The sequence below is a fragment of the Capricornis sumatraensis genome, chromosome 9 (assembly GCF_032405125.1).
Source record: "Capricornis sumatraensis isolate serow.1 chromosome 9, serow.2, whole genome shotgun sequence".
In the NCBI taxonomy this organism is placed as follows: domain Eukaryota; kingdom Metazoa; phylum Chordata; class Mammalia; order Artiodactyla; family Bovidae; genus Capricornis; species Capricornis sumatraensis.
The window spans coordinates 89,406,967-89,423,028 of record NC_091077.1 but is presented as its reverse complement, the minus strand read 5'-3'; the positions used below and the strand labels follow the sequence as shown (position 1 = coordinate 89,423,028).

The 16,062-nt window shown below is 38.9% G+C and overlaps 1 protein-coding gene across 1 annotated transcript in view; it reads right to left on the bottom strand.

The window, feature by feature from the left end:
• Nucleotides 1-286: 286 nt before the first annotated feature.
• POLR3G (RNA polymerase III subunit G) overlaps nucleotides 287-16,062 on the bottom strand; it is a 31,959-nt gene continuing 16,183 nt past the window's right edge. Inside the window, exons 5-7 of the mRNA XM_068981290.1 lie at nucleotides 8,811-8,893; nucleotides 4,457-4,603; nucleotides 287-385 (exon numbers count right to left, since the gene is read on the bottom strand). Coding sequence (XP_068837391.1) covers nucleotides 299-385; nucleotides 4,457-4,603; nucleotides 8,811-8,893 — 317 coding nt within the window. The 3' untranslated portion in view covers nucleotides 287-298. The remainder of the gene's footprint in view (nucleotides 386-4,456; nucleotides 4,604-8,810; nucleotides 8,894-16,062) is intronic.

The following is a 16,062-nucleotide window of genomic DNA, read 5'->3' as shown; positions in this document are numbered from 1 at the left end:
ATGCAAAAACTCTTCAGGCACATTCTAATCCAAAACATAAAAAAAAAAATCCACTTGAATACATTAGAGAGATGACAGAGGTGTTGAGAAGGAATGTCAGTGTCAGAGATTGACTGACAAGGTAACTAGTGTGTAAACTCAGAGTGGTTCTGAATATTTTAGTAACAAGTATTTTTCTAACAAAACAGTAACAAAAATAAAGTACTTACTCATTTCTTATCAGAAATAAAATAGAAAATAAGTCTGTCCAAACCTTCAGAAGCTGTATCATAAAAATATTTTATGAGAAATTCCATAGCTAGTAGGTTGCTTCATCCATGTTGTCGTCACTGTCTGCACCAAAATCATCTCCATCTTCAAAGTAGGAATTAATGTAGTCATTTTCCTAAGTGAAATGGTATACTCCTCAGTAAACTTTAAAAGTATGAGTAGTAACATTAAAGAATATAACGTGGGCTATCCCTTTAAACATAAGTTTATAAATACCAAAGTTAGGTAACTAGAAACTATGCCAGGCTTAAAAGTCTCTGTTATTTCAATGCTTAAAACATTAACTTTCACACATCTACCTGTGCTCTTTCTTCCTCGAGACCACCATCCCCTACTAGTCTCAGGCACCAACTAGCTGAGAGAACATATACGGGTGCCCATTACACGTTACCAGCATACATCTCATTCATTATACCTCAGAGGAGGGATGATACGTGGTTTAGCTAGTTTAACCACTATACACTTACTCCAAACAAATGTACAAACAATAAATGAAGCCAGTTTACACTAACATTCATTTGACTACACCAGAACTAAGGTTTTCAGTTATAATAGCTGAGCATAAGCAGAGATTTTTGCTTCCTATCAAAATAAATAAAAGACCTCAAGATAGTGAATCAAATATAGAAGATAACATACTACATTCTATCTAGGGTGGCTCAGTTTCTTTTAAGAGAGATTAATTCCCTGGGAACATTCCAATTCTTCTGGGTGAGTAAGACTCAGTTCAGTTCAGTTCAGTCGCTCAGTCGTGTCCGACCTTTTGCAACCCCATGAATCACAGCACACCAGGCCTCCCTGTCCATCGCCAACTCCCGGAGTTCACTCAGACTCATATCCATCAAGTCAGTGATGCCATCCAGCCATATCCTCTGTCATCCCCTTCTCCTCCTGCCCCCAATCCCTCCCAGCATCAGAGTCTTTTCCAATGAGTCAACTTGTCGCATGAGGTGGCCAAAGTACTGGAGTTTCAGTTTTAGCATCTACTATCCATGTAAATGACTCAAGATAGTTCTGCTTTCTACCAAATATTCAAAAATCCATTTTGGATATAGATCAAAAGAGACTTAAGGGGGTTATTAACCATGCAGTGCATGGACTGTCACTGGATTCCGCCTCGAACAAGCAAATATTTTTTTCCAATCAAAACAATCTGAACACTGGTTTAATACTTGATGATATTAAAGAAATACATTTTATTCTGTTAGCTATGATAATGTTACTGTGATAAAGAGCCCTTATTTTTGAGTACATACTGAAATCATGAAGCTGAAATTCCCAATACTTCGGCTGACTGATGCAAAGAACTGACTCAGTGGAAATGACCCTGATGTTGGGAAAGATTGAAAGCAGGAGGAAAAGGGGATGACAGAAGATAAGATGGCTGGATGGCATCACTGACTCGATGCACATAAGCAAGCTCCAGGAGTTGGTGATGGACAGGGAGGCCAGGCGTGCTGCAGTCCATGGGGTCGCCAAGAGTTGGATATGACTGAGCGACTGAGCTGACTGAAATATTTATGGATGAAATGATACAATGCCTGGGATTTGCTTTACAATGATCCAAGGCAGCTGGGGCTTTGAAGGGGGTTGGGGGGCAGGAGTGGACTGGGTGGATGAAAGAGCAGCAGAAAGGCTGGCTATGAATTGATGATTGTTAAAGCTGAGTGCTGAGTCTGTAGGTGTTTTTATTACTAGTCACTAGTTTTTGAACATGATTGAAATTTGCCTTAAAAAATTAACCTCCAAGATATTGTTTTGAGGGTGTTAGCCTGCTGTGGCCCCCTTTGCCTGGCAAAGCACAAAGCTATTCTTTTCTATTTCACCCCCTGCCAAATTAATCTCTATATCTCTATTATCTATAGCAGGAATTATCACAGAGTAATTAAGAAATAGAGACTATTCTCAAAAGAAAGTCTCCTGGATATCATCTTTTTTAGGATCTGCATGGTGGAATACTATATATGAATTTATATAAATAACGTAAGAAAGTTAACTTGTATTATTCAGATATGTCTTTCATTACTTTGTCCTCCCTAAACACTTTAATTTCCTGTTTCCAGCTCAGACCCTTACTATATCTAGGAAGTTGTCCTGGTTTCTCTGGTGCTAAGAAATCCAACAGTCTGGAAACCTGGCTGAATCCTGGGGGTAGTGTGTGGGGGAGGGGTGGCATGGTTCAGGTGAGGCCACTTTGTACACGAGACCCTGCTGAGGACACCGGTGTGGAGCTGTAAGCTAGCCAGTTTGTACACACAGGTGGAAACGAGAAAGGAAGAGACACTGCATTTCAAACTGAGCATATGCTACATGGGTTTAGACATGAGCATGTCCAAGTAGGTTCAGTGACTCACATTTGGTAATTCTGTGAGATTAGTAATCTTGATACATAGACTGGTACAGAGTCAGAACCTGTTGAAACTGATGGCGTAAAGGGTTCTTGGCTTCATTTGGGCCCCTGCTCTTTAACTACAACATTCAAAAGGCTGAAGAAAAAGTCCATATTTTCTCAATTTTACATGTAGGTGTTATATAGATAATTCGCTCCATTTTACTCTTCCAAACAAAATGCTTATCGCATCCTCAATATATATATATATATCAATGAGTTGCTGCTAAGTCACTTCAGTTGTGTCCGACTCTGTGCGACCCCATAGTCAGCAGCCCACCAGGCTCCCCCATCCCTGGGATTCTCCAGGCAAGAACACCAGAGTGGGTTGCCATTTCCTTCTCCAATGAGTTAATTAGCAGTAATTTTTCATTAGTTAACTGCTAGAAAGAGTGAAGAGAGTAACTTTAAATATGGAAAGGCTTTGAGCTTGCTTATACCCAGACTCACCCTTAAAATATGTATCATTTGTTTATTAAAGTAGAAAGTTGGGTTTTTTAAAAATGAAATACAGTCATATGAACCCATTGGTGGTGTTTAGTACTCTATATAGAATTCTGAAATTACCAGAATTCTAATGTTTGTTGTTCTTGTTAGGACAGATGTTAATTTCAAACACAGCTCAACTCAAGTCTAGACTTTATAAACAGAGCATTTCAAAAGCCAAAGAATATTCAGGAAAATTTCAAAAAAGAGTAACACGCTCTTAAAAAATATTAACAAATAATGAGAAGTTTCTATTAACTGGAATGTCTTAGTGATGATTCAGACATAGATCAATGGAACAGAGGCCAGAAATACGTCTAAGCAGATGAAGGAATCTAAGAGCTGATAAAGGAGAATTTCAAATCAATGCAGAAAGAAAAAAGGGAGGGGGGTTCAGGGTTGGGAACTCATGTACACCTGTGGCAGATTCATGTCAATGTACGGCAAAACCAATACAGTATTGTAAAGTAAAAAAAAAAAAATTAAAAAAAATAAGAAAATTATTTAGTACATGAGGCAGGCAATTGGGTAGCCATTTGGAAGCAGATAAAAATGAATCAATACCCTTCCTGCACACCAATATAAATTTCATTAAAACCAAAATTTAAGGCAAAGTAATTGTAGCATATAATTAAGATTTCTTAGGTGGAGCAGTTCAGGTGAAAGATTCATCAGTGTGGTGTGTGAAGCTGAAATGGAGTGAAGACAATGGTCACTGGAATGTATCAACAGAAGAAACTCTTCTGTGAGGCATCTACAAAGTCCCAAAGAGGCCGTGACCAAAAAAATCACCCTGCTTGATTGACTCCAGCTTATTTTGAAATGCACCTTGTTTCTGAAAGTTGGAAACCCCAAATCTAAAACACGGAGTTCTGACTCAGTCATACTTGAGGTTGAATTATGAATGTTCTCTGATAGCATCCACATGCACTTTGGGATTTAAAACCAGATGGTATTTCTGGGATTCCCCCTCAAAATATGACTAAACCCATAATTTATACCTTATTGTTGACTTAAAGTGCTAAGTAGATAAATCTCAAACTAAACTGAACCATTTCCTTAACTTACAAACTTCCACGGTCAAAGCTGTCTATCAAGTAACTCTCACCTCCTACATTCCATTTGGTATCACTATAATTTCAGTGTTATAATTCTAGTACCAAAGACTTGATGCCATGGATAATAATATACCCCTGGTTTCCATCAACTTGGTTTTTGTTTAACATTTTGATTATATACCACATATCTGATTCCTTATTAGATCATCCTTAAGGTTAGGAGCTTTGCTACTCTCCCAGAATAGACCATTACCTCTTCTTGCTCTTCTTCATCATATTCCTCTTGTTCTGCAGCGTCGTCTTCCTCATCATCATCGCCTTCTTTACTTTTCTCTTTGCCTCCTTCTTTCTCTTCATTTTCCTCATCTGATTTTTCACCTTCACCTTTCTTTTCCAATTCCTGGTATAAATGAGCTTCATTAATTTAAATGGAAAGCACCAGACTGACGTTCCTGCCCAACCTCAAAAGAACAGTTACCTACCACCTAATTCTAACCCTCCCTTACCAACACCTCCAGGCCCTCACCTAGGACACTCTGAGCTACCTCAAGAAAGGAGGTACTCATTGGCTCGTCATTAGATGGGTGCCTTCTTTGATTTTGTTATTTCATAACTTGGTCTTGGGGGAATTCCCTGGTGGTCCAGTGGCTAAGACTCTGTGCTCCCGATACAGGGGGGCTGGGTTCAGTCCCTGGTCAGAGAACTAGATCCCATGTGCCACAACTAAGAAAGACTCTATGCAGCCAAATAAATAAAAATATTTTAAAAAAAGAACACACAAAAACCTCAGTCTTGGGCAATGCTTCGATTTCGGCTCTACAGCATAGTGCTTTATTTTTATGATTACTATCCTACTTCCTTCTAAATTATTTTGATTCAGCTTATGAAGAACTTTCAGAATGTTATTTTGTTTTTCTTCTCCTTCATGAAAGGAGAAAAAAGAATGTAATGGTAACATTTCAAAGTGTCTATGTTTTAGCTGCTAACTAAAACTGTTTAAAATAATATAAAGTCATCTTGGGGTGAATTATCCTATTTGCAGATTATCCATGTTTTTTAACGTTTCATTATTTTTTAAAATTTATTTTTAATTGGAGGATAATTGCTTTACAATGTTGTGTTGGTTTCTAATGTAAAACGTGATATCTATGTTTTTATCTGTTCTCTCTCGTTATTTACTTCCCATATCCAAGGATTTTTGTTTCGTAATGTATCTGGCAGGTTGAAAAAAAGAGAGATTAAAACTCAAATCTGAGTCAATATTAGTACTTATTAACACTCCTAAGAATGGAGGCAAACAAGAGATACAGAGTTAGAAAATCTTTGATTATGTGATGGCTCCACTTACCTTGTTAAAATCACTACGCCACCTTCTCGTAAGACAGATTTAACTTTAAGATTATATCTTTATATTTCTATTATGACTACCAACATTTATTTTCCATTTGATAAAAGTAACCTGTTTTCATTACTGTTATTATCGACTCACTAATCTATCCTATGTTTAATTTGCACAAGTGACAGAATTTCACAAGTTTTCTAAGAGGTGGGGAACAGCAATAGTTTTATATATTAATACTCATAATTGAGGCATAAGATCAGTTTAGCTAAAACATTATTATTCTTAATCAGTAATCAGAACTCTAATTCATAAATCTGTACATACTGCACCTTTTTGTAAGATATTTGCTCTGTAGATTACATACAGAGAGAAAACATACTTTGTATTTGGCATAACTACAACTTTATTCCATTTGGCTCTTAAATATTTTTAAAAATCCACTCAAATATGAATTTAAGGAAAGCAAAGGCAATGGGGACAGGAGGAGGAGGGGACGACCGAGGATGAGATGGCTGGATGGCATCACCGACTCAATGGACGTGAGTCTGAGTGAACTCCAGGAGTTGGTGATGGACCGGGAGGCCTGACGTGCTGCAATTCATGGGGTCACAAAGAGTTGGACACGACTGAGCGACTGAACTGAACTGAACTGAAAGGCAATGAAAGACTACATCAGATAGTCTCAATTTTTAATAAAAATTCAAACTCCACCTTTCTTGTCACCCTACCCCGCTTAGCTAGAACAAATAAAATGAAGGTAATAGATATAAGATGATTTATCTTCATACTGGGGCTACTGACCCATGTTACCTTTTATGAGTTATTACTACAATATGATGTGTGCAATTTTTACCAACTGGCAGTCCCTTTGGAAAATTGCAAGCAAACAAAATAGTATTTACAGATATTTTGAAATGTCTATAGATACACACCTATATATAAAATGATGCTATGTTAATGTTAATATAGCATTTTTATTTTCTATTTTAATCAAACCCTAGTAAAAAGGCCTACATCCCACAAGACTGTAGTTTAAAGTGAATTGTAGGGCTATTTTTAACTCTGTGCAAAGTATACGCTATATCTGAAAAATCATGCTGTTAGCTCTTATTTCATAATTAGCAATAGAATTATTTAAACCAGTTATGTAAAAATATTTTTTAAATATAGAATTCATTCAGTCTATGTAGGGAATGGGAGGTCTTGATTAGAGCAAAGACATGGAGGAGCCTGAGGAACAGGTCAGGGCAGCAGAGTAGTCCGGCAGACAGGCTGTGGCACCATGGCTGAGAGAGGCGGTCCCGGGCAGCAGGGAACCCTTCAGACACTGACCAGGGACCACCACCTTCTGTGTTGCAGCCAACTAAGTCCTAATCCTTAACACTAAAGTAGTTCAGTTCACATCTTACCTTCTTCCTTAGACACTGAGGTTTTTAAATCAGAGATTGTTCTTAAGTGCCTTCTATCAGCTGTGCTCATCCTACACCTTGCAGGGAGTAGAAACTTAAAGCAATGTTCACTGATTATCTTTAAAGGGTGAATGAAAGATTTTTCCATAAAGGAAAAATGAGAAAAAAAAAAAAAGAGTTTCAGTTACCATGTAGCTATGCTAACTTGGTCAGGCAAGTTTTAAAGTCTTGACTTCCTCATTGGTAAATAAGGAATAATAATACCTATTCTCTGTTGTTATGAAGTCTTAAGGACACAACGGATGTAAAAAAGAGCCTGCTATATAAAAAGTTCTCAAAAAGCAATAGCTGCTATCATAATTATATCATCATCATCATCACTATCATAATCAATGCAAGGTAATTCATGCATTGACAGTGGGAATAAGGGAATAAACTGGAATAACCTCTATGGAGAATGATCTGCCATTATTTATGCATATTATCCATATTTTCTATATTATACAGTACATATAACAATTAACCTAGCAAGTCTACCTCTAGAAATCTACCTTACACAAGTGAAATCACATACTTAACATGGATTCACTGTTCCACTGTATATATATATATATGTATATATATATATATATATTTTTTTTTAATTAAAAAAATTTTTTTTGGCCATGCCATATGGCATGTGGGATTTTAGTCTCCCAACCAGGGATCAAATGTGTGCACCTTCTGCAGTGAAAGCTCAGAGCCTTAACCACTGGACCATCAGGGAAGTCCTAGCATTACTTCTAATAGTGAAACACTAAATGAAACACGTGCGTGTGCTAAGTCGCTTCAGTCCTGTGTGACTCTTTGTGACTCTATGGACCGGAGCCCGCAAGGCTCCTCTGTCCTTGGGATTCTCCAGGCAAGAATACTGGAGTGGGTTGCCATGCCGTCCTCCAGGGGATCTTCCTGACCCAGGGGTTGAACCTGCATCTTTACGTCTCCTGCATTGGCAGGCAGGTTCTTTACCACTAGTGCCCCCTGGGAAGCCCTCTGGTATTTCACAGAGCTTCCTATCCTCTGTGAAATACTTTTTAATGAACAATCACTGCCAGGACAGCCATGTATGTAACGTCCATCAACAGGTTACTGATTAAATTTATTATGGTTCATTCTTATAGTGTAGCCAAAAAAAAAAGGAAGAAATGAATGATGGAACTCTTTTGTAGACTGATACAGAAGCGAACATATTTTAAGTAATAAGATAAAAATGCAAAGAGTGCAATATGTTACTTTTTGTTATTAAAAAGAAAAAAATAGTATTTTCTATGTATAAAATGTTTCTGGAAGGATATATAAGAAACTGGTAACATTGGCTGTCTCTAATAGGGGACTTGGATGGATGGCTAGGGGCAAGGATCAGAGGGCATATTTTCAGTTTATTAATTTTTAGAATTTTACATCTTTTTATTTTTCAAATATTTTTTAAAAGGCAATAAAAATAAGTGCCATAAGAAAGGATTTTCCCTCAATAGAATCTTTTAGACATAAGACAGAATAAAAGCATTAAAAATACACATATACCAATAAGAGAAAAAAACGAGAGGTTTTTAGAGATATACATTTATGTTTCCTTCCCATGCATAATTCAAGAGGAAAAGAGGAATAGAGTGGAAAAGAGGCAGATGACAGAATAGGATGGAGCCCCCATAGCTCCCAGCCAACATTGTTCAAACATTGCTAGCTACCCTGTATGCTGGGCTTGATTCTGCCAAATTCACAAGTCATTTAAAAGAGACAGAAGGTGGAAAGGCTGCAGAAGACAAAAAGGTATGATATTTTCTCAGTCTGTTCTTATAGTGAGAAGAAAACCTTACCTCAATTTTTTTCAATACATCCACAGGATTTGTAAGTGAAGGGCCTTTGCCTGCATCCTCTGCCTTTTTGGATTTGGCGCCTGCTAAAGTAAAACCACTGGTAACACATTTTTGTATAACAGCAATTGTGTATTGAATGTCTTCGCCTTTTAATATGCCATCTAGCAGGGTGGTATGGCACACTGGACACCTAATTTGCAGTCTGAATTAACTTAAAGAATGAAAAAAATAAATCAGCACACATTCGTAATTTTCTATGATAAGGAGCAAATGATAATCACTTAATAGGATATTTTCTAAGACTGCAACTGTTACCGAAATTGCAAGCCCGTGTGCCTGATGCAGTGAAGCCTGTCAATACTGAACGTTAGAGTTTGGAACAGAGAAAGGTTTACTACAGATGGCACAAGGAGCCGTACAAACGTGGCTCATGCTCTAGGAACCCCGAAGTTACTGCAAGCTTTCAGCAAGCCCCTCTAAAAGCAAAAGGTGGGGGACGGGCGTGGGTAGCAGCTGCAGGCTGCTCAGTCAGGTCATGATCAGGCAATGATGTTCCTGAAAACCTCTACCAGATGAACGCTATCCTCTGTCCTGACGACAAAGGGCAAAGTCCCAAGGCACGACGTTCACTCCCCAAGGTCCCAGTCCTGGCTAAGAGGAGGCAAATCTCAGCTGGCGGCTTTTTCAGGGCCAGGTTCCCACATCCTACCCAGCTGTCATCCCTGAGGGAGTTAGGCGCCCAGCTCAACTGGCCCTCAGTCTCCTCAGTGCCCCAAAGGGAGGCACCAGGTCTCACGGACTGTGACCCAGACAGACGGCCTCTGCTATTAGGTTGCAGAGACAGGTATGGGGGAAAGGCTCACCGAAGGCCTGAACCACAGCTAGTGGAGGGCTTTAGTGAAGGCTCTGGAGCCCAGCAGGACATAGTCCCCAGTCTGTTCCCTGGGCCCCCCTGCTGAGCTGCTGGCCCAAGACTGGGTAAGCTGAAGGGCCTCCAGCAGAAGGCCTAAATCTGCCTCTGACCTCACTCTCCACATGATGACCACCCACCACCAGTCCTTGACTGAATCACTTCCCCAGTGGTCCCTCATTGACAGCTGGCTGCTTGGGGACAGGGCCACTGAGGCAACGAGCAATAGCTGAGCAAGACCTGTTGTTTGGTAACGGCGCAGAGTAATGACACATAGCAACAGCTACCTGCTAAAGGCTATGCTCATCTTGGTCTGTTATACAACCAGACATTTTACTAAAAATTTGAACTGGCAATTTATGACATCAGGGCCAAAACTGCAACAATGGTAGAAGCAGAATATATTTAGAAGAGGTGGCAAGAATACACAGAAGAACTACACAAAAAAGATCTTCATGACCCGGATAGCCATGATGGTGTGATCACTCAGCTAGAGCCAGACATCCTAGAGTGTGAAGTCAAGTGGGCCTAAGCATCACTATCAACAAATCTAGTGGAGATGATGGAATTCCAGTTGAGCCATTTCAAATCCTAAAAGATGATGCTGCAAAAGTGCTGCACTCAATATGCTAACAAATTTGGAAAGCTCAGCAGTGGCCACAGGACTGGAAAAAGTCAGTTTTCATTCCAATCCCAAAGAAGGGCAATGCCAAAGAATTTTCAAATTACAGCACAATTGCACTCATTTCACATGCTAGCAAAGTAATGCTCAAAGTTCTCCAAGGTAGGTTTCAACAGTACATGAACCTAGAACTTCCAGATGTACAAGTTGGATTTACAAAAGGCAGAAGAATCAAAGATCAAATTTCCAACGTCCATTCGATCACATAAAAACCAAGAGAGTTCCGGAAAAACATGTGTTTCTGCCTCATTGTCTACACTAAAGCCTCTGACTGTGTGGATCACAACAAACTGTGGAAAATTCTGAAAGAGATGGGAATACCAGAGCACCTGACCTGTCTCCTGAGAAATCTGTATGCAGGCCAAGAAGCAACAGTTAGAACCAGACGTGGAACAACAGACTGCTTCAGAATTGGGAAAGGAGTACGTCAAGGCTATATATTGTCACCTGACTTATTTAACTTATATGCAAAGTGAATGTGAAAATCGCTCAGTCGTGTCCGACTCTTTGTGACCCCATGGACTGTAGTCCAGGGAATTCTCCAGGCCAGAATACAAGAGTGGGTAGCCTTTCCCTTCTCCAGGGGATCTTCCCAACCGGGAATCGAACCCAGGTCTCCCACATTGCAGGAGGATTCTTTACCAGCTGAGACACAAGGAAAGCCCTTACATCATAAGAAATGCCGGGCTGGATGAAGCACAAGTTGGAATCAGGACTGTGGGGAGAAATATCAATAAGCTCAGATATGCAGATAACACCACCCTTACAGCAGAAAGTGAAGAAAAACTAAAGAGCCTCTTGATGAAAGTGAAAGAGGAGAGTGAAAAAGCTGGCTTAAAACTCAACATTTAAAAAAAGAAGATCATGGCAGCCGGTCCCATCACTTCATGGCAAATAATTGGGGAAACAATAGAAACAGTGACAGACTTTATTTTCCTGGGCTCCAAAATCACTGCGGAAAGTGACTGCAGCCACGAAATTAAGACACTTGCTCCTTTGAAGAGAAGTTATGACAAACCTAGACAGTGCTTTGAAAAAAGAGACATTACTTTGCTGACAAAGGTCCATATAGTCAAAAGGTATGGTTTTTTCCAGCAGTCATGTATGGATGTGAGAGGTGGTCCATAAAAAAGGCTGAGCATCGAAGAATTGATGCTTTTGAACTGTGGTGTTGGCAAAGACTCTTGAGAGTCCCTTGGACTGCAAGGAGATCAAACCAGTCAATCCTAAAGGAAACAAACCCTGAATGTTCATTGGAAGGACTGATGCTGAAGCTGAAACTCCAGTACTTTGGCCACCTGATGCAAAGAGCTGACTCACTGAAAAAGAGCCTGATGCTGGGAAAGACTGAAGGCAAGAGGAGAAGGGTGATTCAGAGGATGAGATAGTTGGATGGCATCACCAACTCAATGGACATGAGTGAGCAAACTCAGGGAGATGGTGAAGGACAGGCAAGCCTGGTGTGCTGCAGTCCCCGGAGTCGCAAAGGGTTGGACATGACTGAGTGACTGAAAACCAACAAAATCAAGTACATTTCAATTAAAAAACAAACAAGTGCAGAATAAACACACATTTGCCAGTGGCTGAAGAGATGAGAAAGAGGTTATATTCAGGGCAACATAGTAGTATCTTTGAAATGAAGAATAAAATAGTTAAACGGAACATACCAATCACATGAATCTGAAAACTCAAAGCAATAATAACACTCAGTTGTGTCCAACTCTTTGTGACCCCATGGACTGTACCCTGCCAGGCTCCTCTGTTCATGGAATTCTCCAGGTAAGACCACTGGAGTGGGTTGCCATTTCCTTCTCCATGGGATCGTCCCAACCTAGGGATAGAACCCAGGTCGCCTGCATTGCAAGGCACGTGCTTTACTGTCTGAGCTACTAGGGAAGCCCTTTAATGGCTTTGGGATACATAATTTTTAAGCTATATCAAATAATATTGCATTTTGAGGGTACTGTGAAACTGCAGGGTATAAAAAATTGTTTCACATATAGATCTTGGTAGTCAGTTACCAAAACTGACATGTTACAAAAATTATGATGTTATGTTACAAAATTGATAATGTTAAAAATTGTCCCATTGTGATCACAAAGTATTACCATCCTTTCCCAAAATCAAGCTAAATACTTAGAAATTACTTGGTAACAGGAAAATATGGCTCAGAAAGATGTAATTCTGTTAAAGATTAACATTTAACCTACAGAAGAAGAAATTTTTAGATTGTGGACATGACCCATAACTAATGGAATTTACAATTTATTGTGTTATACCAAATTGCCCTTTGGGGAGTCTCTAAGTTTGAGACTCCTGAACATATATATTAGTGAGGTTTTGCTTGAACAAAAGTTATTTAAAAAAAAATAGCTAGATGTAATGATGGGTAACTTTCTCTGCTTCCCTTGAGGGTAAAGACTGTTTAATCTGAATTGTAGCATGTAAAATATCATATCATATATGAATAAGCTCTCAACATATATTACTGATTTCAGAAATCACTAGCTAGGAATGTAAATTACATCAAGAAGTCTTTTTGTCTAAGGAACTTTTGTCAAATTATTTAAATTTCATCACATAAATCTGCTAAATGGATATTATAGAACATGATCAGGTAAATAAACTTAGAGTAATTATTAATCTCTTAGCCAAGAAAGTCATAGCTACATATTCAAGTCCATTCAGCAATTTTTGCTACATTCCATTCTGGTTTTATGTAATGCCCAATTCTTTTATTTATAATTGGAAAAGAAGTGTAAAATTACTAAAATCTGTTAAAAGACTATTTCAACCCCAAAACATTTACATTTTTAAAAAATCTTTGGCCAAATACATGCATATATTTGAATTTTTTTATTTCTTTCAACACAACACCTGCCAATAGCTGGATCTTCAAGAAACAAACCTTTTCTGTCTTTGGCTCTTTAGGTATTATCTACTTTCTTGTAAATCAGGGGAGACCATTTTTTTAAAAAGAGAGTATATAAGCTTACCAGGAACAAAACACAAAAATTGTATAATATGCAACAAAAATATGAGAGCAGAATGGAAAAGGAAAGTTTTGCTGTGGTTTTGCTTTTCAACAAATGAAAAGCCTGACGCGCTGGAAGCTTTTACTAATCTTTAATGTGTCCATGGGCTTCTAAGGATGAGCAGTTGTGGGATGTATTTGAACATGAATTCCTCCAAATCAGATATATTCTTTTCAGCCCCGTAAAGTCTGCTAAAAATTCGTGATCCACTAGGGCATGATTAGTATCATTCATGCTGCTGTGTGGGCTTAGTCGTGTCCAACTCTTTGCTCCCATGGATGTAGCCCACCAGGCTCCTCTCTCCGTGATTTTCTAGGCAAGAATACTGGAGAGGGTTGCCATTTCCTTCTCCAGGGGCTTTTCAGCATTGTACCAGAAGTCTTAGCTAATACACTAAGATAGGAAAAGGATATAAAAGGTATGTAGAAGGAAGAAATAAAACTTTCTTTGTTCATAGACAATATGTAGAAAATCTGAAAGAATGGGCTAAAAAACTGGGAACTAATAAGAAATTACAGCAGGATTACAGCATACAAGGTTAATACACAAAATTCAACAGATTTCCTATATATGAACAATGAACTAGTGGAATTTGAAGTGAAAAGCATAGTGTTATTTACATTAGTACTTCCCAAAATGAAATACTTAGGTATAAGTCTAACAAAATATATATATACATGACCTATATGAGGAAGACTATAAAACTTTGAATAATGATATCAGAGAACTAAACAAATGGAGACATATTCCATATTCATTGGTAGGAAGAGCTAATATCTTCAAGATGTCTTGTCTTCCCAATTCCATCTATAAGTTCAATGCAACCTCAATCAAATTTCTAGTAAGTTATTCTACAGATACCAGCAAACTGACTCTACTATATAGATGGAACACAAAAGACTGAGAACAGCCAACACAATACTGAAGAAAAATAACAAAGTTAGAGGATGGTACTACCTGATTTTAAAAACATACTATAAACTTATTGTAATCAAAACTATGGTATAGGTGAATAAATACATTGATCAATGAAACAGAATAGAGAGCCCAGAAAGAGACCAACATAAATACAGAAAAATGCAACTGGACTTCCATGCGCAAAAAAATAAATTTACACAGACTTTACACCCTTCACAAAAATTAACTCACAATGGATCACAGTCCTAAATGTAAAACATAAAATTATGAAACTCTTAAAAGATAACATAAGAGAAAATTTAGGTGACCTTGAGCTTGGTGATGACTTTTGAGATGCAAAACCAAAGGCATGATCCATGAACAGAAGAACAGATGACCCGGACTACATTAAAACTCAAAACTTCTGTGTAAAAGACAGTGTCAAGAGACTAAGAAGACAAACAATGGAATGGGAGAAAATGTTTGCAAAAGACATATTTGAAAAAGGACTGTGTGACATAGAAACAAATATATACTAGTCTCAGCATCTGGTTCCAGGCAGAGAACTGCTAAAACCCTTAAAACTTCCTAAGTGATAAGAGTAATTTTTTTGTTGTTGTTCTAAGAAGAATCTACATCCCTTGGAATTTACTGGACAATAGGAGTGTCTTTTGGAGTTTCCCTGATGGCTCAGCAGGTAAAAGAATCCGCCTGCCAATGCAGGAGACATGGGTTCGATCCTTGGGTTGGAAGGATCCCCTGGAGAAGGGCATGGCAACCCATGCCAGTAATCTTGCGGGGAAAATCCCATGGACAGAGGAGCCACCCATGGAGTCGCAAAGAGCTGGACACAACTGAAGCAACTGAGCACAGGAGTCTCTTTTATTCTATGGAGGTGACTCTCAGTGGGGTGCTGGGTGGCTTCAGGATGGGGCTGGCTACCAGATACATCCAGCCATGATCAGAATCCTTGGAAAAGGGGAAAGGGGCTGGAGACTGACTTAATGACTGATCAGGCCTACGTGATGAAGCCTCCATAAAAATCCCCAAAGTATGCTGTTCCAAGAGTTTCTGGATTGGTGAACATATTCGTGAACTGGAAGGCGACACATCCCAACTCTACAGACATGCATGGGTGACCTTCCAGACTTGACCTTATGCCTCTTTTCAGTTGACTGTTCATCTGGGTCTTTATCATAACCTTTATTATAGTCAACTGGTAAATATAAGTAAATACATCACCATGTTCCGTGAGCTGTTCAGGTAAATCAAATTCCACCAGGGAGGGTCATGGGAACCTCCAACTGGTAGCCAATGCAGACAGCAGTTGTGGGAAACCTGGAGACACACTATACTTGAGACCGACATCTGTAGCGGGGAGCAGTCTCCTGAGACTGAGCCCTTAGTGGGATCAGCACTAACTCCAGTTACTGTCAGAACTGAATTAAATGATAAGACACGTAGTTGGTGTTGCAGAGAACTGTTTGATATGCAGGAAAAAATAACTCCCTAAATCTAGTGTCAGAAGTACTGTGAATGCTGCAGTGGTATAAGAGGAAAGGAGAGACACACAGCAGGAATATTTTTCCAACAGATTAGTATCCAAAATACACAGAGAACTCTTAAGACTCAACAAGAAAAACACATTAACAAACCCAATTTCTCCAGCGTCACTCCCATGACCTCATCACAGCAAGCTCGTACTCATCATTCAATCTGGATTTCAAC